The following is a 23,662-nucleotide window of genomic DNA, read 5'->3' on the forward strand; positions in this document are numbered from 1 at the left end:
CATGTATTACTGAGAAAAAGAGGTATTCCTTCCCATTTCAATTTAATTTTCTCTAGAGTTCTATTATAACCAACTGCAAAAAAAACTATTTCCTTAATTTTTTGTTTATTTTTTGGTTAGATTTATCCTGTTCTGAGAGGGAAAAGATTAGATTCCCCCATTGGTATAGTTTTATTTCTTATTTGGTCTTTTAATACATTTAGCTTTTCCTTTAAGAATTTGAATACTTGTACCATTTGGTGCAAATATAGTTGGTACTGATATTATTTCACTATCAATGGTACCATTTGGCAAGATGTAGTCTCTTTGCCCTTATATCTTTTAATTAGAACTATTTTTGCTTTTTTCTTTAATCATGATTGTTGCCCCTATTTTTGTCAGTTCCTGTTTTTCATCTGAAACTGTAAAAGCTCTTTCTTTCATGTCTCTTTTATGTGAGATAACTTTCCCATTGTACCTCTCTCTTCCTACTTCTCCCAATGCATCCTTTTCCACCCTTTTAAAAACTTTTTTAAAAAGTCACTCCTGTAATTTCTGTGTAAGCTTTGTAACTACCCAATAATGATAAAGTTCTTAGGTGTTACAAGTATTGTCTTCACATACAGATATATAAAGAGTTTATTTAATCTTATTTGAATCCTTTGTATTTTCTCTTTTCTCTTTCCTATTTTTATCTTTTTATGTTTCTCTTGAGTCTTGTATTTGAAAATTAGTTTTTAATGTTCTGCTCTGGTCTTTTCCATCATGAAAGTTTGGAAGTCTTCTATTTCGTTACATACTCATTTTTCTCCCCTGAAGGATTATAATCTGTTTCATTGAGTAGATGAGTCTTGGAACCTAAAGCAACCTAGCTCCTTTGCCCTCTGAAACATTCTATTCCAAGCCCTTTTATTCATTACTGTAGAAACTATTACATCATGCCTTATCCTGACTGTGGCTTCATGTTATTTGAATTGTTTATTTGTGATTGCTTCCGTATTTTCTTCTTGAACTGGCAGTTTTGGTTATAATATTCCTAGAGTTTTCATTTTTGGATCTCTCAGGAGATAGTTGGAGGATTCTTTCAATTTCTCTTTTATCATCTAGTTTTAGAACATCAGGTACTTTGTCTATAATTTCATGAAATATGATGTCTAGGCTTTTTTAATCATGAATTTTAGGCAGTCAGTAATTCTTAAATTATCTCTCCTTTATCTATTTTCTAGATCAGTTGTTTTTCCAATGAAATAATTTCACATTTTCTTTTTTCATTCTTTAGATTTTGATTTATTGTTTCTTATTGTTTCATTGTATCATTATTCCACTTGCCCAATTCTAAGTTTTAAAAAATTATTTGCTTCAGTGAGCTCTTTTTGCCTCCTTTTTAATCTGGCCAATTCTACTTTTTTTTTTAAAGGTTTTTGCAAGGCAAATGGGTTTAAGTGGCTTGTCCAAGGCCACACAGCTAGGTAATTATTAAGTGTGTGAGGCCAGATTTCAACTCAGGTACTCCTGACTCCAGGGCCGGTGCTCTATCCACTGCGCCACCTAGCCACCCCCCAATTCTACTTTTTAAGGAATTTTTTCTTCAGTGAATTTTTGTACCCCCTTTCCATGTTTATGCTAACTTTATCAAACTCTTGATTTTTTTTCATTATTGTCTGGCATCACTCTCAATTCTCTTCCATTCTTTTCCTCTGTCTCTTTTATTTGGTTCTTCTACTAATTTTTTTGAAGCCTGAAAACAATGCACCTTTTTCTCTGAGACTTTTTCTTGTAACCACTTTGCATTTGACATTTGACATTTTCCATTTCCATTTCCATTGACATTTTGATTTAATCTTCCCTGTCATCATGGTCATTTTCTATGGTCAAGTTCCTGTTTTTGTTGCTTTCTACTACCCTCCCCTCTGATCCCCCACCTTGATCTCTAACTTTAAGTTAAAATTGGTTTCTGCTCCTGGTATGGAAAATATGCTGTCCCAAGCTTCAGGTTTTTTTTTTTAATGTTTTCAGAGTTAGTTTTGGGGACTATAAGTTTTTGGTTCTTCTAAGGTGGAAGATCTAAGGAGATCTAAGTAGTGGTGTGGTCACTGTGGTCTGTGAGAAAACTCATATATTCTTTTTAACTCTGGAACTGTGACCGATATCCCTGTTACCTTCTGATGACAAATTCTATTGTATTAGCATTCCTTATTTCCTGAAACTCAGGCCTGCATCATGGATCCCCAAATGGGCAATGTAACCTAGTGCTAGGAAAGACTAGCTGTTACCTCCTTCTAAAGCATTTATCTCAACCTACAGCCAGTGAGGTTGGATTTCCCCACCATTGATTCAGGCTCCCCCTGGCTTACCAGGGCATGACCTCACCCCAGTGAGGCAAACCTTTCCTGCCAATCTTCTAAGTTGTCTTGCAGTGGAAAATTATATGAACATATCTTTTTATTGATTCTGCTACTCCATAAGGTGTTTTGAATTGTTTTGAGGGGAATTTGGGAGAGGTCAAGTGAATTCCTGCCTTTATTCCACCATCTTGGCTCTACTGACCTCACATATTTTGAGGATTGTTATTTGGAAGATGGATTAGATTTGTTTTGCTCTCCCAAGTGAGAAAGACTATGAATTATAGACAAAATCTGCAAAAAAGGAAATTTTAGGTATGATTTGAAGAAAGGGAAAAAACCCTTCCTAATAAAACCTATCTAAAAGAGAAATGGATTCTTTTACATTTGATGTCCTTATGCAAAGCATGTATAAACTCTTAAATAAAAGCATTAACAGAAAGAAATCTTTTTCAGGTATGAATTAGACTAGGCAGATTTCTAAGTTTATCTTCTTCCAACTCTGAAATTCTAAGATTCCATGAATCTGCATCTAAAGCAATAGACCTCCCAGTAGGGAACCATGACTTGACTCTTCAGTAAATATTGTCTGATCCCAAGAGTTATATGATCAATGAAGAGGAGAACAATAGGTCAAATTATGCCCTTTCAGAGGTAGTCAATTTTGTGTTTGTCTCCAAAACGATCACAACTACTGTATGCCCTGACACCTTCATCCAAATACTTTCCCTTCTCTCTGCTATGTAATATACAAAATTCCTTGCTCATCCCCTGGGCCATTATAACCTAACCATTTCTCAACCATCCACAATGAAAGTGCAGGTATCACTGGAAAAATCTCCTTTTCCAAGAATACTTATTCTTTATACCTCATCTTATCTTCAGGCTAATGCAGACCCCCCAAGGGAGGGCTTTGTTTTCTGAGCTGGTATTCTGTGAGTAAGAACCCCACTTCTCTGCTTCTTGCTTTGAATGGGTATGGTAAAAAAAAATTATGAATTCTTCACCCTGTGCAAGTTAGGCTAGTTTTCCTTTAAAAGACATTGAAAGGGGGGTGGCTAGGTGGCGCAGTGGATAGAACACCAGTCCTGGAGTCAGGAGTACCTGAGTTCAAATCTGGCCTCAGACACTTAAAAATTATCTAGCTCTGTGGCCTTGGGCAAGCCACTTAACCCCATTTCCTTGAAAAAAAACTAAAAAAAAGGCATTGAAAGGAAGGGATCAGACTGTTGACTTCAATTCTTCATTACCTGAGTACACAGCAGCATGAGGAGTGCAAAGGTCACTCTGATGCTGGGATGATGGTCCACTTTGTTCATAATAAATTGTCCTTGATGCATATTTATTAAATATCTTCTTTTGCCATGTCTACAAAAACAAATTTTTGAATGACCTAAAAGGGTCTCATTTTTTCCTAATATCAAACTTAAATTTGCAAGACACTAACTTAAGTTAGACCCAGTCAGAACAGTGGAACAGTTTGGATAAGATGCCCAGACTCTGCCCTCCTCATATATTCAATCAGTTCTCAATTCTTGTCTTTTCAACCTCCACAAAATGTTTCATGTGTCTTCTATTTTTTTCATGTGATCCTAGCTCATGCCTTCATCACTTTTTATCTGGGCGGTTACTTTTAACAATCTTATAATTGATTTCTTCATTTTAAGTAACTCCTTTTTCCATCTTCCTATCAGCTGACAAAGTTATTTTCCTAAAGTTCATGTCTGATTACATTAATCCTTTGTCTAATAAAGTCCAATGGCTTCAATTTGCAATTAAAAAATAATTATAATTAAAAAGGCAAATATAAGTCAAATATGAATATATTTTTCTTTCTGTGCTATCTGTCAATAAACTATTTTTTCAAGCAGCATTTTGCTTCTTGTTGGTCAACCTCTAAACATATATTTAAAAAAAAGACTGTCTAGTTGTCCCTAGAACTTTTCAGATCTTAAACTCATCCTGAGCTTTATATTTCATCATACTGTCATTGCAGTTCCTTGCCATTCTTTATTATTTATCTTTGATTATATTTTTCTCTCTATTCTTTTAACGGAGATTCTTTTAACATGGTATGTTAGGGACATCCTCCTTTCCTTCCTGATTATTTATAATGAGATGCAGAGAAAAGAGTGCTAGGCTTAGAATAAGGAGGCCTAGTTCAAATCTCCACTTCTGTCATTTGCTAATTAAGTCATTAATTTCTTTGAATCTCAGTTTACTCATCTGTAAAAGGGATATAATCCCAGTCATACCCTAAAATGATTATATAAGTAAAATATTTTAAAAACTTAAAAGTCATGTAGAATATAATATTGTCTGTTTTTGGAATTTGAAATAAAGGTTCTTAAAAATCTTTAATGCCTCTTAAGCTATTTCCTTTATAAGACATGGCACTGTACTTATTAGAAATCTTTATGCCAAGATATATATCTGACTGTTCAGAATTATCTCGTTTGTTAACTATCGACTCTAAGATGAAATGAATTATTGATGAAGACATGAGGAGTTACTATTGTAGAAATATGAATCATAAGTAGACAAAATAGTCATGCAAGTTCCATGTATGTTTTAGGTGGGAGAAAAGAAACTCATCCCTTCCTTCATGACTCCAGTATGTAACCTGTAGTAGATAGAATTTAGGAGACCCTTGGCAGATTAGTGAGAAGACTTTTGAAAATGAGAAATAATAAATGCCCTTGGTAATCTTCTATGGCAGTAGAAGACACATATTAAAGAAAAAAAATTCTACAAAATCAGGATAAGCCTAGTTTAAAAAAATCATTAGCTATTATATACCAAAGGACAAATCTTTTTTTTTTGCAAGGCAATGGGGTTAAGTGGCTTGCCCAACGCCACACAGCTAGGTAATAATGAAGTGTCCAAGGCCAGATTTGAACTCAGGTACTCCTGACTTCAGAGCCATTGATCTATCCACTGTGCCACCAAGTCACCCCCAAAGGACAAATCTTAATAAGTGGTGTTAGAGTGCCAAATATCATATTAGATTTTATTTTTACCACATTCCATAATGATCACAAATTTATTTGCATGTTATGTTTATTCTGGTCATATGCATTAAAATAAAGAAGTTGAGAATTTGCAAGATAGGAACAGAGCAACAGAATTAAGCAATCATTAAATAGGTTAACTTGATTAGAAATGGTTAAAAGAATTAGAGATACCCAGCTGAAGAAGAGAAGGCTGAAGGGGAACTTATTAGTAATCTCCACATGGTATGATACTGCATGTATTATGGGGAAGGAACAGCTGTTTTCTCCATCCACTGAGAATAGGAAAGTGTAGATGGGTTTAAATTGCTTCAGGATGTATTTATATTAGAAAATAAGAAAAAAATATCATGTATTTTGAAGCAGATTACTGAAGGAAGTTTTGAAAACATTTATAATAAGAATTTTTAATAGTAAGGAAAATTTTATAATAATATTTTTCTAAAATAACTTAGGGTTTAAATGTCCATGAACAGGTAATGAACTTGTTGAGTACCTGAGGAAAAATAGATCCTTTGAAGAAATGTTAAAAGATCAAACTACTTTAGTGAAGCAATGGACAAAGGGCAAATTCATATGTATAAATTGTTATTCAACTATAATGGTGCACTGACATGTTTCAGTGTGCTACATATTGTAGCATGTTCCCCTTAATTGAAGAGTAAATGCAGTTTGAATATGAATTAGATAAGGTTATCTTTTAAGACTGTATAGATTAATGAACAAAGCAGAGGTCTAGGGGGCAGCTAGGTGGCACAGTGAATAGAGCACCAGCCCTGGAGTCAGGAGTACCTGAGTTCAAATTTGGCCTTGGACACTTAATAATTACCTAGCTGTGTGGCCTTGGGCAAGCCACTTAACCCCATTGCCTTGAAAAATCTAAAACAAACAAACAAAAAAACCAAAGCAGAGGTCTTAGAGTAAAGATATATGAGTTCAAGTCTCCCACTTAAATACTAGCTAATCATGTCCCTCTATAAAAGATTAACCTTGTTCTTCAACTGCTTCTGTTTCATTTAGTTTGTTTTTATTTTTTTGCAAGGAATGGAGTTAAGTGACTTACCCGCTGTCACATAGTTAGGTAATTATTAAGTGTCTGAGGCCAGACTTGAACTCAGATACACCTGACTCCAGGGCAGATGCTCTATCCATTGCACCACCTATCTGTCCCCTCATTTGCTTCTTCTATAAAATGAGGATAATAATTGTAACACCTACTCTCAGAAATGTTTTGAGGATAGAATTTTATAAGCACAAAATATTACATGTTAGTCATTAATCATGATCATTGGACAAATTTAGTTCTTAACAACTGTATAATGGTTTCTACTATAGGTACCATTTTATAATTAATAAGAAATATTTATTTATTATCTATATAAAACTTACTGCATCCCATGTTTCTTTAACTGAAAGGTCATGTTTTAGCTATCTTTATATTATTTACTTGTTACTTTGGTGTATCATGTATAATAGGATCAGGAAAAGGTCTGTCTCTCTTGGGTAAATGGGGAGAGAGCTGGAGAGCCAGTGAGAGACTCTTAGCCACAACACATCTCAGTTTTCAGCACAGCTAAGATCCAGGCTCAGCAAGCCAGAAGAACAGCAGATCAGAGAGCTGGGTTTGAGTCCAAAAATGCTTGGTATGTCATTAGGCTTCCCCAGCACAGAGAACTAACTGAAAACACTGGAAAGCCAGAGTGAAAAGACAGGTACCATATCCCTTGCCCCAGCACAAAAAGTTTAGGATATACCCTATCACTTTGAAATGGCGCTCAACTATTAAAATGAGCAAAACCAAACCAAAACAAAAAAAAAAAAACCTAAAGCACTAACCATTTGCAGCTCCTGCTCTGACTTGGAAGTGAAAAACTACCATCTCAGAAGAAGAAAGCAGTGACAAAATGACTCCATGTTGAGCCTCAAAGGCATTTATGAATGGTCTGAAATTCAAGAAATCCTTGGAAGAACTCAAAAAAAGATTTTTAAAAACCAAAGAAGAGAGGAATTCTTTAAAAAGAGCCATGTAGAAGAATTGATTGAAGAATTTAAAAGTAACATTGACCAAATGGAAAAAAATTGACTCTAAAAATAAAATTAACCAATTGGAAAAGGAAACACAAAGGCTAATTGAATAAAATAAAATCCTAAAAACTAGATTGGACAAATGAGACTCCAAGATATCATTAAACAAAACGAAAAGGCTAAAAAAATAGAAGAAATTATCAAGTACTTCTTAGGAAAAATGACTGCTCTAGAAAATAGATCCAGAGGAGATAATTTATAAATTATTGGTCTACCTGAAAGCCCCAATCAGAAAAATAACTTGGACAATATTTTGCAAGACATTATCATGGAAAGCTGCCCTAATATCCTAGAAACAGAAGATAATATAGCCCTTGAAAGAATTCATTGATCATGCCCAGAGATTCCAAAAATAAAAATTCCAAGGAATATTGAAGCCAAATTTCAAAATTCCCCACTAGAGGAGAAAATACTGCAAGCAAACAAAAAAAGAAATAATTTAAATGCCAGGGAGGCAGTCAGGATTATACAGGACTTAACAACTTCAATATTAAAGAATAAAAGGAGGGCAGAGGGAACTGTATTATAGTCAAGAATCATCTACCCTGCATATTCCTTCAGAGAAAAAGATGATTTTCAGTGCACTAGAGGACTTTCAAACTTGTCTGTTAAAAAGACCAGAACTGAAAAGAATATTTGATCTTCAAATGCAAGACTTAAGATATACATTAAAAAGGAAAATGGTAAGAGGGAAAAATGTTAGTCAATAAGACTAAACAGTCTATTTCCCTACATGGAAATCAATACTTGTAACTTGCTAATTGTATTTCTCTTAAGACAATTGAAAGGAGCATAATGGTCAGAGGATGTGGGTACAAATTGACTGTGATATGATCAAATATTTAGCTCTTGATGGTTGTATTTGTATTGGGATAGTTAGAAGGGTTTGACTTGGGGAGAGGGTCTGAGTATAAATTGATTATGATGTAAGGATGCTTATGACATTTGAGAATCGTATTTGTCAGGACAGTTGAAAGGAGGATATTTTGATAGAGTTTTATAGAAAACTATAGAACAATTATGGCATAAAAAAGGCTTAAGTTGGAAGAAGAAGGCAGAGGCATTAGAGGATAAATAACACCACATGAAGAGGCAAAAAGGACCTAGTATAGTAGAGGGAAAGAAGGGAAGGTGCAAACACTGCTTAAATCTTTACTCTCTACAGATTTTACTCAAAGAGGGGAAAAACATGCATTTCCAAATGTGTTTAAAAATTTATCCTACCCAACAGGGAAGCAAGAAGGGAAAGAGGAAAGAAAAATGAAGAAGAGGATAATAAAAGGGGGGGAAGTAAAAGTATAAAAGGAATAAAAGGGGTTAGGGAGAAGAAAAAGGAAGTGGGTTGATAAAAGGGAGGACAGATGGAGAGAGCCAGCAGTCAAAAGCAACTCTGTGAGTAGGAATAAGGGGAAAGGAGAGGGGAAAAGTTCAAATGGGGAAGATAGGATGGAGGGAAACAAGAGTCAGTAGTAATAATTATGAACATGATTGGGATGAACTACTCTCCTATAAAATGGAAGCAGATATCAGAGTGAATTAGAAACCAGAATTCACGAAATATATTTAAAGCAGAAAGATACATACAGGACAAAGGTAAAAGACTAGAGCAGAATATATATTATGCTTCAGTTGAAGGAAAAATAAAGGACATAGCAATCTTTATCTCAGACAAAGCAAAAGCAACAATGAATCTAATTCAAAAGGATAAGGAAGGAAACAACATCTTCCTAAATAGTTCCATAGACAGTGAAGTAATATCAATATTAAACTTAAATGCACCAAATAGTATGACAACCAGATTCTTAGAGGAGAAGCTAAGCAAGTTAGAGGAAGACATGGATAGCAAAAGTATATTAGTGGGGGGATCTCAGCCTCCCTCTCTCAGAACTAGATAAATCTAACCACAAAATAAACAAGAAGGAAGTCCAGGAAGTGAATAAAATTTTAGGAAAAAATTATATATGATAGACATCTGGAGAAAACTGAATGGGGATAGAAAGGAATATACCTCCTCTGTGGTACATGGCATCTACACAAAAATTGACCATATTTTAGGTCATAAAAACCTTAGAATCAAATGCAGAACTTTAGAAATATTAAATGCATCCTTTCAGATCATGATACAATAAAAATTGCAAGTAAAAAAGGGCCATGGAAAAATAAACTAAAAATTAATTGGAAGCAAAATAACCTAATATTAAAGAATTAGTGGATCAAACAATCAACAATTTCAGTCAAGATAATTACAGTGATGAGAGATCATATCAAAACTTGTGGGATACAGTCACAGAAGCTATAGGGGAATTTTTATTTATCTGAATGTTTACATGAGTAAATTAGAGAAAGAGGAGATCAATGAATTAGGCATATAACTAAAAAGCTGGAAAAAGAACAAATTAAAAATTCCCAATTAAATATCAAATTATAAATTCTGAAAATCAAAGTGAATTTAAGAAAATTTGGTAAATAGAAATTTAATAAAATTAAAAGAAAACTATTGAATTATTAAATAACTCTAAAGGTTAGTTTTATGGAAAAAACCAGCAAAGATAAATCATTGGTTAATCTGATTTAAAAAAGAACATCAAATTACCAGTATCAAAAATGAAAAAGGTGAAATCATCACCAATGAGGACGAAGTTAAAGTAATCCAGAGTTATTTTGCCCAACTGCATTACACACATTAACAAAAGAGGAAATAAAATATTTAAGTAATCCAATTTCAGTAAAAAGAAATTGAGTAAGCCAAAAATGAACTCCCAAAGAAGTGAATTCTACCAAACATTTAAAGAACAATTAATTTCAATTCTATACAAACTATCTGAAAAAGCAGATGAAGTTCTGCCAAATTCCTTTTATAATACCAACATGATACTTATACCAGGAATAGCCAAAACGGCCAAAGAAAATTATAGATCACTCTCCCTAATGAATATTGATGCCATTTTTTTTGTTTTTTTTGCAAGGCAATGAGGTTAAGTGATTTGCCCAAGATCACACAGCTAGGTAATTATTAAGTGTCTGAGCCTGAATTTGACTCAGGTCTTCTTGTCTCCAGGGTCAATGCTCTATCTATTGCACCACCTAGCTGCCCCTGTTGCAAAAATTTTGCATAAAATTTTAACCAAGGGAATAAAGAAAATGATCACTATATTAATACATTATTATTATAATACATATTATACATTACATATGCATACTACATATAATACATTATTAAAATACATAATACAATACACTATAATAATACATTATTATAAAAAAGAAATGATTTGTACTGGATATGTAAAGATGGTTCAATATTAGGAAAAACAATCAACATAATAGACCATATCAATAGGAAAATAAACAGAAATCATGATTATCTCAATAGATGCTGAAAAAGCCTTTGACAAAATACAGCACTCATTCCTATTAAAAACACTAGAGAGTACAGGAATAGATCGTTTAACTTAAAAAGAAAAGCAGTATTTATGTAAAACCCATCAACAAACATTATATGTAATGGGAATAAATTAGAGGCATTCCCAGTAAGACCAGAAGTGAAACAAGGATGCCCAATGTTAATACTGTTATTCAATATTGTATTAGAAATGTTAGCTGTAACAATAAGAAAAGAAAAAGAAATTGAAGGAACTAGAATAGACAATGAAGAAACAAAATTTACATACTTGGAAGATGATAGAAAATTATTTAAATCACCCTAGGAAAATCAGCGAAAAAAACTACTTGCAATTAGCAACTTAAATAAAGTTGCAGGATATAAAATAAGCCCACATAAATCAAGAGCATTTCTATCTACTACCAGTACAATCCAACAGAAAGAGACAGGATGAGAAATTCTATTTAAAGTAATTGTAGACAATAAAAAAAAATCTTGAAATCTACCTCTCAGGACAAATCCAGAAACTATATGAACCCAATTTCAAAACACTTTTCACACAAAGTTAGACCTAAACAATTGGGGGAAATGTCAATTGCTCATGGTTAGGCTGAACTAATAGAGTAAAAATGACAATTCTGTTTAAATTAAATTTTATTCAGTGCCATCTGAATCAAACTACCAAAAAAATAGTAACAAAATTTATCTAAGGAACAAAATGTCAAGAACAAGGAAATTAATTTAAAATGCAAAGAAAGATGACCTAGCTTTACCAGATCTAAAACTATATTATAAAGGGGCAGTCATCAAAACTGTCTGGTATTCACTAAGAAGCAGAGTGATGAATCAATGGGAAAATGTGATACAAAAGAAACAGTAGTTAATAACCATGGAAATTTACTGTTTGTTAAACCCAAGGATTCTAGCTTCTGGGATAAGATTTCATTATTTAACCAAAACTGCTAGGAAAACTGGAAAATAGTTGGCAGAAACTAGGCCTAGACCAACATCTCATACTGTTTACCCAGATAAGGTCAAAATGTGTCCAAGATTTAGACATAAAGGGGGATACCATAAGACAATTAGGAGAACAACCAAATAGTCTATCTGTCAGATTTATGGTGAGAAGTTTATGATCAAAGAAGAGATAGGGAACATAATAAGTTGCAAAATGAATAATTTCTACTATATTTAATTAAAAAAGATAAAAGATTCTAAAATATACTGAGTCACATTTATAGGAATACTAGTCATTCTCTATTTGATAAATGGTCAATGGATGTGAACAGTCAGTTTTAAGTTGAAAAAATTAAAACTATAGGCATATGAAAAAAATGCTCCAGATCATTATTGACTAGAGAAATGCAAATTAGAACAACTCTGCGATATCACCTCTTACCCCAGATTGGCTAAAATGACCAAAAAAGGAAAATGATCAATGTTCATATGTGGGAAAACTGGGAAACCAATGCACTGTTGGTGGAATTGTGAACTGATCCAATCATTCTGGAGAGCATTTTGGAACTGTGCCCAAAGGGCTATAAAATTGTGCTTACTCTTTGATCCAACAATACCATTACTTGGTCTATATCCAAAAGAGATCAAAACAAAGGGGAGAAGATCCATCTGTACAAGAATATTTATAGCAGCTCTTTAATGAACTGGAAATTGAGGGGAAGCCCATGAATTGGTGAATTGCTGAACAAGCCTATGATATATGAATGTCATTGAGTACTATTATTCTTTTTTTCCCCCTAGGATTTTGCAAGGCAAATGGAGTTAAGTGGCTTGCCCAAGGCCGCACAGTTAGGTAATTATTAAATGTCTGAGGCAGTATTTGAACTCAGGTACTCCTGACTCAAGGGTCGGTGCTCTATCCACTGTGCCATCTAGCCACCCCCAGTACTATTATTCTTTAAGAAATCAGGAGTGGCCTGACTTTAGAAAAGCCTGGAAAGATTTGTATGAACTGATGCTGAGTGAAGTGAGCAGAACCTAAAGAACATTGTACCTATTAACAGCAACATTATGAGATGATCAGCTTTGATAAATGTATTCCCCTCAACAGTTCAGTAATCAAGGACAATCCTGAGCAACTTGTTATGGAAAAAACTATCCACACCCAGAGGAGAAAAAAAAACACAAAACTATGGATTCTGAATGCAAATCTATCTTCATTTTTCTAAAAAAAATTCTATTATATAGTTTTCCTTAGTTCTCATTCTTTCACAACATGACTAAAATTGAAATATGTTAAATGCAATTATACATGTACAACCTATAACAGATTGTTTGCTGCCATGGAGAAAGAGGAAGGAAGAAAGGATGGTAGAAAAATGTGGAAATCAAAAGCTTGTAAAAGGATGAATGTTGAAAACTACTTTTATATGTAATTGGAAAACAAATTAATTAAATTAAATATGATATCTTACAAGATCATATTCTAAGAGAGATATTATCTTCATTATTTTATATGTTATGTAGCTTTTTGCTGAAACATTTGGAAGCTTAAATATAATTTTTCCATGTGAGAAAATCACACTCTGGATCATTTGAAGAATCTGTGTTCTTTTAGTTGCTTTGAAGTCATTTAGGTCAATTCATTTACCTTTTATATTTGCCTGAAATGTTCATGACTGCAAATCCTTAGTATTGCCAACCAGATATGATATGCTTAGGGAACATGACATTTTTCACAATGAATATTTATCTCCCCTTCTGGCCAAGCTAAGAGAAGTACTCTCTGCCAGTCACAGCTATGCTAGAGTAGACATTGACCTGGTTTTTTATATATGTTTTTTCTCTCCTTTCTTTCCGGCCAAAGGGAAAATCATAGGAATTGTGGAGCTAGATAGAAGCAAACTTGTCCCTGGGTTTGGAGAGGTACAAGTTCCAAGCATACTTGCTTCTTTTTGTGATAGTGATCTTGCTCTTGTGTTTTATTTAAATTCCTTTTTTAAAAATCCACGTGTTATATGGTACTTGATCATGTATTTACCTCTGCTGTCAGTTAGTCAAGGACAAATGTGGCAAGAAGGACTAAATCAATACTATAAGATTTGCACCCACTATAGCATACAAACTGGTGGAAGATGCACTTTCAATTTGACTTTCTTCTGTTGGTAGCTTGTCTCTCTGAATATCATAGATTGCCTTCTTTTCCTTCTATAGATTTCACCATGAATTTGAAGATGTAGGTTCTATGGGATTGTGTGTATGCATCACTATTAGTCTTTCTTGCTTGATAATTCACCTTGAATTCATAGTTGGCTACAAATCTCTGCATTACACATTTCTTTTTCAAGCAATATTAACTTAAAACTTGTCAAATGTAAATCAAAGGATTGTCCATACAAACTTAAAAATCAATATCCACATGTGGTCTCAGAAATTATCAGCTATCATTCATTTCAAAATGAAGTACTTCAGCCTTTAGGTAAGATGATGTTGTTTTCTATTGACTTTTAGATATAAAATGGTTTTTAAGCTCTCCAACCATATAGCAATGTATGACACAGAAGAAGTCTTGAAAAAGGTCAACACTGGTGTATGTGTGAAATATACAATGAATCTTTGAAAGCTCCCTGTTTAGTTCCTAAATAGAACAATCTCTAAGTGCTTCTGAGGATCCCTTTTTGTCCTGCCTTTGGTTCTTTGTAACCTTTGAGAAAGATCATAGTATAAATTAGTGATAATTTTAATAGCAATTATATAATTACAAAAAAGACTTTAACTCCCAGAAAGTCTTTGAATAAGGCCTGATACCAAGTATTTCTGTATTCTCTTGTCATTACTCATCTCTTACTCTAAGTAATACATGATTTGCATCATTTTCAGAGGCACTGAAGAATTAGTGCTTGCCAATGGACAGCTTGAGACAACTGACTTCTAGCTAATCCAAATCCTTTATATGGCCTTTCCTCCTGCTCTTCTGGTGACTTAAATTATGAGATCATCCAGATTTATCAATAGCTTCAAACAGTTCATGTCACAAGCTACTATTTCCCTGAGTAATAAAATTTGTACATTTGGGCTGTATTGTTTTAAACTGGTAGGAGAAGGCTATATTTTCCTAAGAGAACTCATCATATGTTAACTTTCTGTCTATGCTCATTAGTCTGATATTCTACGAAGATATATAGGCCTTATTCTTTGTATCATCACTTTCTGGAGTAGCCTTTTAAAATGTTATAATAGTTGGAGGCCTTTTTTCCAGTTTTATAATATTGAAGAACTGGTATTAGATATCCTGGATACTCTCTACGCCACCAAAATTTCTATCTAATTTTGACAGGAATTGTAGCAACAAAATTTCCTTGTAACCTTGCCAGGAACATTAGCACATGACCTTGGGACATTTGGTGTTTGTTTGTTTATTTTTTTAGAGATCATATGAGAAGGCAACTTCTTCGGTATTTCATTAGCTTCCTGTCCTTTTCTGTATTAATCATCTGACAGTTGCTTTTTTTTGGTAGCATGTCCTAGAAAAAATACAAAGGATACATCCTCTCTTCTTGGATGGGGATATCCTTTTAAATAGAACTGTGATTTTCCATATTGGTCCCTTTGAAGTATCACTAGTAGTCTGAAATTCTATTTTTTCCAAACCAGTTATTTTCACAGAATCACTAGTAGCCAATTAAGCTTTGGATATCAAGTCACTATTGAGAATGGTGTTTCCATTGAATGATGGGCTACTGAGAATTGTGTTGCCCCATTCTATAGCAGGGATTTCACTTCCTTCTAAATCACTCCTTATTTTTGACTGAAATCCTTTAAATATTTTCACTATTTCTTGGTCAGGTGTTGCAAGGGGTAGAGAAGTATCAAAGTTAATAACTAGTTCCCAACAGTTCCATTTGTTATTAAAAGTTTTATTTGGGGATGGTATAGTATTCCACTGTGTAAAGCTATATACATAATAAAGCTAATGCTTTATCTTCATTCACTTCTTATCCTTATACACTGTATTCCCCAAAGTATGCAGAATAACATTATCACCATGATGAATAAGTTTCATCAAAACCAAAAATTTTCAAGTCTCATTACTAAGTGCCAGTTCTCTTCAACATAGTTATTCAGCCTAGCAGTCAGACAGATAGGATACAGTGGTGGTTTTACAATATTACTTTAGAAATATAAATAACAAAAATTTAGTGACATTTTGTCACATAACAATATTCCATCACTTAAATAAGGTAGCCATTAGAAATTTTCACTGGAAAGTAATGCAATCAGATAATGTCTTTTATTTTTTTATTTTTTTACTTTTTGCAAGGCAATGGGGTTAAGTGGCTTGCCCAAGGCCACACAGCTAGGCAATTATTAAGTGTCTGAGACCGGATTTGAACTCAGGTACTCCTGACTGCAGGGCCAGTGCTCTATCCACTGCACCACCTAGCTGCCCCCCTAGATAATGTCTTTTAAAAAAGATTTGGAGGATGAAAGGGAAAAAAAATCATTAAATGGATTCTTGTAATACAAAAGCAAATAATTTTACTCAAAATTTTAACTAGATAAAAAGAAAATAACAGAGAAGCCCATAAAGAGATCATGGGCCTTTCTTAGGTCTCCATATGACTGGTATTTCTCACTACTTCCTAGCTTTTTTGGATGTATTTTGTTCTCTCTCTCTCTCTCTCTCTCTCTCTCTCTCTCTCTCTCTCTCTTTGTCTCTTCTCTGTCTCTAAATCTCTTTCTCTATAGTTTTCTCTATGTCTCTCTGTCTATCCCACTCTCTTTCTCTCCCATACATATAAATATATTTATTATTTGTTCAAATCCATAGTGATCAGTCCATAATCCAGTGCATCAGTATGCCAACTAAGATCTAATAACACAACTTCAGTGATAAAAGAAACTTAGTCAAAGATAATTTGTTAAACAACAGAGAATTTTGTCAAGGAGCAAATATTTTTCAGAAGACACACCAAACAACTCCCAATTGACTCTGCTTGATCACTTCCCTCTCAGACTACTGAAGTTCCATCCATAGCCTTACCATCTCCTCTCTTAACTAAATTTTAAGCAGTTCCATGTACTTTCCCAGAAACAGAGAAGCTCCTCTATGAATCCATCTCTTCAAATTTTGTTTTTGTGTAAGCTCTCCTCTTTTACTCTCATAATTTTACTTTTTTGCCATCTCTGATATTCTCTTCTTTCTTTAAACTGTCCATACTGGAAGTGTATCTACCCAATTAGAAGGCATGTTACATGATACCATACTGTGAGGATTGTGTACTCTCTAATAGGAAAGGTGGTGCAGAGAGATATTCCTCCAGTGAATCCCAATTTTTTTGGACCAAATGAAATTTGGGATATATTTACTGTGGAATTGGGAATGTCTTTACTTTTAATGCCTCTGGATTCCAGGCTGATGATTGAATTTATAAAAATGCATTTATGAATTTATAATTTATATATACAGTAATCAAGACTATTATAATTTATAAACCATATTGTTGAATTTGATAATGTTCTAATCTTTCTATCTGAAAACAAAAGAAAGCAATAGTTTTCACTGAGATTCCCCTCTTTTTCTAAATGCCACTCTACAACTTTTGAACCTAATTTTTATAATGGATTTGAGAAGATTGAATAAGGTAAGCTTTTGTGAAAAAATAGCAAGTTGAAAATTATTGTAATATGCTTTTCATGATGACCCAACTTTTTAGTTTTGACTTGTAGTTTTATGTATGTGTATGTGTGTGTATGTATATATATACACATATATTCATATTTGTTATTTCAAATATAGAAACTGTAGTCATAGTGAAGACTATTCTGAGAGTACATTTAAGGCAATTTTCATATGAATATAAATTTATGAGAAATATTATCTGGCATATTTAAAGTAACCTTAAAATATTATTAATATTAAATAATAAACTAGTTAATATCTCTTATTTGACTCTTCTAGATTTTTATTTAGAAAGGCTCTTCTTTCTCTGTGACAATGTTATTTGTATAAGTCATGGGAGAATTACATTGTAGCACTGGTGGATACAGAATGATTATTTTAGACACCAAGACTAATATTTTTTAACAATAACTGAAAACATTGTAGGAAAAACTTGAACCATGCTGGCACCAAGGACAGACAGGCATGAAAGATTAATGTAATCTTCCATATAATGATGCACATTCTTACACAAAAAATCCATCTGCAAGTGTCATGTCAGTCAGCAGAAATCTTTGATGGGTGGATACAGCTGGGCTGTCTCTTCTGGCAAAGCTGCCCTTGAAAATGCTAAATGTGGTTAGGGTGTTTTGTGCCATCTGCAGTATGCCAGTTTATCGTGTCTTTGCTGGCATTTACAATACTACATAGGGCATCAACAACCACAGGGACAACGATATAGAGTGACAGATTCATTTCCTCTAGAGGTTACAGACACTGGTGTGCACTCACACCATCATCATCATCCTCTTCCTCATCTTTGCATTAGAGCCTATTGTTAGAGGTATTTGACTTTATTTTCCATTTTCTTACTCAACTTCTCATCATAGACTATCAGTTTCAATCAGAGTTTTTGTTCAATATGTTAATATTAAATGAAAAATTTAGCTATTTTATTAATTTAAGAATCACTAAAATAATTTAATAGTTGGTTAGATACCAACTAAACATGCCTTATTTTAAAAAAAATTCTACTTGTACCAATTTTTTAGATATAAAGTAAACACTTCTTAAATTTAGAAACATCAAATAGGCTAACAACAAGGTAAATTAGAAAGTTGCTGGGTGTGGGATAAGACCAAATGATTTCTTTAGTTAAATAAATAACTACATGATAGTTTTTTCTCAAAACCACAGAGCAACCAGGGAATTACTGGAGATGATTAAAATATATTCAAGAATAAATTTCGCCTTATTATTTTGTCTTATGTTTATCATAGCACTGTTCCAGACCAAGTTAAATGGTGTTAAATACATTCATTTTAATTTTTAAAATATTTTCATGTGTTTTTTTAAATAGTAACTGAATATGAAGGACATGCTCTATCACTGCTAAAGGAATGTGAGCTTCAAGAATTTGATGGGTATGTTATATTATTTTTCATATAAGAAATAATTCTTTTTATTTTAGAATGCTTTTGAATTTTGACTTTTGAATACTTAAACCAAGAATTAAGCTTTTCAAATATAATGATTATTGAACCATATCCTTTCATCCAAGAAAGAGTTCATGGCACATTGGAAAGAGGCCAAGCCTCAAGTCAGAGAGACATTGGTTCACGTCTCACCTGGGACACATACTGACTATGTGACCATGGGGCAAGTCTCTTAATTAGCCTTTCATTTCCCCCAGCAACGATCTAATACCATAAATTACAGTGCAGGTGCCAATTTATATAGGTAGAGCTTCCTAAAGAGAATTTTCTTATTACAATGAAATCAAAGGACTTATTCAAGGGGGGAAAGTATTCTTACTAACAGAAATCTAGTGCTATTGATAAAGGCGATTTTGCATTAGAAATAGGAAAACAAAAGTTATTTTTTTCCTCTCATGATTCTCTACACAATGGCTCCATCAGGAAGATGGAAGCCTGGATGTTTAATGCCAATGTATTTCCAAGGTATGGCAGGTGGAGTGTATGACTTCTCAAATTTATCCTAGACAAATTTATCCTAGAAAATTATACTGAGCTTCCACACAATCCTAGGTACTGTGCTAAGTAAAAGATGATTGTGCTCTAAAGGAGATCAGACTTTTTTTAAAATTTGCAATGGTACTTTATGCAAAGTATAAAAACAAAATTCACACAACTACAATAATATATAACCCTCCTTTGGGCTCTCATAACATTTTATTTTGACTATTATATTTGACCATGAGTGAGCCTGTGAAAATACAGTCAAAAAGGTAGCTTGAAGAGGAGCTAGTGTTTTGATAGGGAGAGATGATGGTGATGTAGGATTATGGTTTGGATAGTTGTGGAAAGAATAAGTCAAAGGCATGGGGGCTTCCTCTTGCATGTAATCCCCCCCCCATAGTTGAAGTACATGTAATTACAAGCTTATAATTATTCCTATAAAAGCAACATAACATTGTGTGGATGGAGTGCTGCTCAAAAGGTTGAGTATTTAAATGATTCAAATTCTTCATTGGTTTGTGACTGTGGGCAAGTTCACTGAACCTAAACAGGTCTCTGATAATACCTTGGTGCTTAACTTTGTGATTAATAGAATGGTACAGTGGATAGAATTGGCATCAGGAAGATCAGGATTCTGATCCTGCCTGAGATGTTTTCTGAATATGTAACCCTAAGCAAGTCACTTAATTTCCTCCTCTGTAAAAAAGGCAGAAATAGTCATATTTCCTACACAAGTATCAAATGGGATGGTGTATTTAAAAACTTGGTGAACTTTAAGAAAACAAAAAGCAATGGCCTGAAGTCAGAAACATGGTATAGATCTGTGAAATAGTAGACAGCCCAGTGTAACTAGAGAATGTAGGGCATGACAGGGAGTTTTAAGAAATGTCTGAAAATTCAAGTTGGAACTAAATGATTAAGAACCTTCACTATCACGTTAAAAAACTTAGTCTTTTTGTTTTTTTTTCTAAACCTAGAGGAGGGAAATGGAAAGTTTCTGATCCAGAGTATGAGGTGTTCACAGCCTTCCTTGAAGAAGATTACTTTGGCAGCTAGTTGGGTAACAGAGGAAATGGAGGGGAACAATAATAGTACTTTAAAGAGAAGCCAAAGAAATATTGAGGATGTTGAATTCAGCCTATTTGAAAAGAAAAGAAAGCTGTAAAAATATAGGAACTTGAATTTTTTCATTTATAATTTTCTTTTTTAGTTCAACTTAGGTTATATGGAATCAAAATTCTTAAAATAAAAACCTTTTCAAAATAAATATTGATGACTTGAATCTGATAGTGGAAATTAAAGGAAAGGAATGAATACAAAAATCAGTTGTGGAGGTTAAGTCTGTAGGACTTAGCAACAAATTGATTCTTGAGGCAAAAGAAATTTAATTGTCTAAGGAAGTTTGCCTGTGAACTATAAAGGATACTGAGGCCATTAATGAGACAGGAGAGACAGGATAATAAGCTAAATTAAGAAAGAAGATAGCATTCTTGGTTTTGGACGTTGAAGTAGCCTAATTTATTTAGTGCTTAAAATCATTATCATTCAAAATCATATATATATATATATATCTTATTTGATAAAATCCAGCAATGTAATATTTTTCTTTCCTTTGTCTTGCTCAAACCTCTGATGTCACCTTTAAAGTCAGTTAATCTCATCCTGTTTGTGTCCCTATGTAAGAAGTTATAATAGTAGGTGTAATTCACTTATTGTAATGTCGTTTCTAAACTGTTCTATTTATGTGAGAAATATAATGGAAAATGATATTATATTGTTCTTCTAAAGAATTAGAAATAGAAGGACTAATGGCCAAGATGGCAGAGAGAAGACAGACACTGTGCTAGGTCTCCTTATCTTCCCTTATATACAATATGAAGCAAACCTCTTAATAGCAATTCGATCAACAAAACACAGAAAAAGAAACTAAGAGAAGAACATCTATGAACAAGGTCTGTCTCTGGGGATCATGGATGAGCCAGGGACAGAGAGCAGAGAGCCAGCAGGGGCAGGGTGAGAGCCATATTAACGTAAGATCAGCCACGGAAGTGTTGACTGTGGAAACCGCGATTCAAGAGCCACTTTGGATGCAGAGGCTTTGGCTGTGGGACTGATGATCTGGGTTGCCCTAAAAAGGCTGGAGGGCAACTTCCAGTTCTGAGAGTTGTAGAGTGCAGCTGGACATCAATCCTCTGGGCTCCTCTGGTCTGGAGGACCTCAGACACCATGCTTTCAATTCAGCTGAACCTTCTTCCCAGAACAAACACAATATCAGCCTCCCCCCACCCCAGGCTCTCAATGGGGGAGGGCAGCAGAGCTCCCTCAGCTAAATAGGGAGATAAATTACCTTATCCCAGGGCATAGTCCACACAAGGATAAAAGTATCCAGCTTTACCCCCATCCCCTCCAGGCCAAGGATGAGGGCCTCAAATCAGGCCACAGACACTCCAGAGAAAGTAATCAGCACCCTATAGCTGACCCACGTGGAGTTACTAATCCAGTGAGCAAAGGCCCCAGGAACTACAACACCAAACCTCTGTGAACCAGCCCCTTCCCCAACACAAGATATTAGGAAAATGAAGAAAGGCCAGCACAGTGGGGGGCGGGGGGTCCAATAGAAAACTACCTTAGAAGTTAAAACCCTAACTCAGAGAGAGATCTAGAACCACTGAAGGGACTTCCTCATAAGACTTCTTCAAAGAAACCAGGAATGATTTTAAAGGTCAGTTGGAAAATTTGGGAGAGAAAATTAACACCTTGCAACAAGTAAATAAATCCTTGGAAAATACAATTGGGCAAAGACAAAAAAGAAAATAATTCTCTCTAAACCTCAGTTGATCAAATGGAAAACTCCTTCAAAAATAGAGTTGACCAATTGGAAAAGGAGTTGCAAAAGATAAATGAAGAAAATTCTTCTCTAAAAAAAGAATGAAGTCTGTGGACACTAATGACTTCATGAAACAACAAGAATCTGTTAAACAAAATAAAAAAAAGAAAGAGTAGAAGAAAATGTAAAATACCTCATCAGTAAAACTACTGACCTCAAGAATAGAACCAGGAGAGAAACTTAAGAATCATTGGGCTCCCTGAAAATAATTGAAGAGATAAACAACCTGGACTTAATTTTACAGGATTTAGTGATGGAAAATTTTCCTGATGTCATGGAACCAAAGGGTAAAATAGTGATTAAAAGAATACATCAATTCTCCTCCAGAATGGGATCCCAAAATGAAAACACCAAGAAATCTTGTGGCAAAACTCCAGCACTATCAGATAAAAAGAGAAAATCCTGCAAGTAGCCAGAAAGAAACAATTTAGATGCCAAGGAGCCACAGTAAGGATTACACAGGACCTGACTGCATCAATATTAAGGGATCGAAGGGCCTATGATATTCCAAAGAGCAATGCAGCCAACAATTCACTATCAGGCAAAACTGAGCCTTCTCTTCCAGCAGAAAAAATGGAAATTTAATGAAACAGATTTCCAACTTTTCCTGATAAAAAAGATCAGAGCTTAATAGAAAATTTGGATTTCAAACAGGAGACTCAAGAGAAACATGAAAAGGTTTAAAAAAGTAGAGAAGAAAAAACTGCTATCTAATAAGATGAAACTGACTATATCCCTAACTGGGAGAAAGACTCTCATAACTCTCGAGAACTGTGACTCTTAGAGAGGGATGGATACAGAAAGGATGGATACTCATGACTTCTCTGTGACTCAGAATGATTTAAAAATAATACTTCCTTAAAAAGGGGGACAGTAAAGAGACAGGAGGATGGAGGAGATTGAATGGGGGTAAATCTCATTACATTAAGAAGTACAAAGGACATATTGCAATAGAGGAGAAGAAGGGAGGAGGTGAGAACCACCTGAATCTTACTCTCATCAGATTTGGCTACAAGTTAGCATACATACATTTAGTTAAGTCAAGAAACTTATCTTACCCTTCAAGTATTAAAAGAGGAGAAAGGAAAGGGGAGCAAAAGGGGAACTATGCAAGGAAGGGAAGGAAGAAGCAGCAAAGGTAAAGTGGAAAGAAAGGGGAAGGGAGTTGGATAGAGGCAGGTCAAAGACATTGAAGAGATGGTGGTATTCAGAAACAATATATTGGGGAATATGGATAAATTGAAAAAAGGGGGAAATACAATCAGAGGGAGGATAGCATAGAGGGCAATAAGGAGAAAGTAATCATAACCTTGAATGTGAGTTAAAGAGTGTGTTAAAGACCAGAATCCTACAATATGCTGCTTACAGGAAACTCATG

General features: G+C 34.1%; 1 protein-coding gene across 1 annotated transcript in view; it reads left to right on the forward strand.

Annotated features, from left to right (window-relative positions):
- The window catches only part of CERKL (CERK like autophagy regulator), a 233,218-nt gene that overhangs the window by 161,118 nt on the left and 48,438 nt on the right, over window positions 1-23,662 (forward strand). Inside the window, exon 4 of the mRNA XM_074215572.1 lies at window positions 18,779-18,842. Coding sequence (XP_074071673.1) covers window positions 18,779-18,842 — 64 coding nt within the window. The remainder of the gene's footprint in view (window positions 1-18,778; window positions 18,843-23,662) is intronic.

This window comes from Macrotis lagotis, chromosome 1 (assembly GCF_037893015.1).
Source record: "Macrotis lagotis isolate mMagLag1 chromosome 1, bilby.v1.9.chrom.fasta, whole genome shotgun sequence".
Taxonomy (NCBI): domain Eukaryota; kingdom Metazoa; phylum Chordata; class Mammalia; order Peramelemorphia; family Peramelidae; genus Macrotis; species Macrotis lagotis.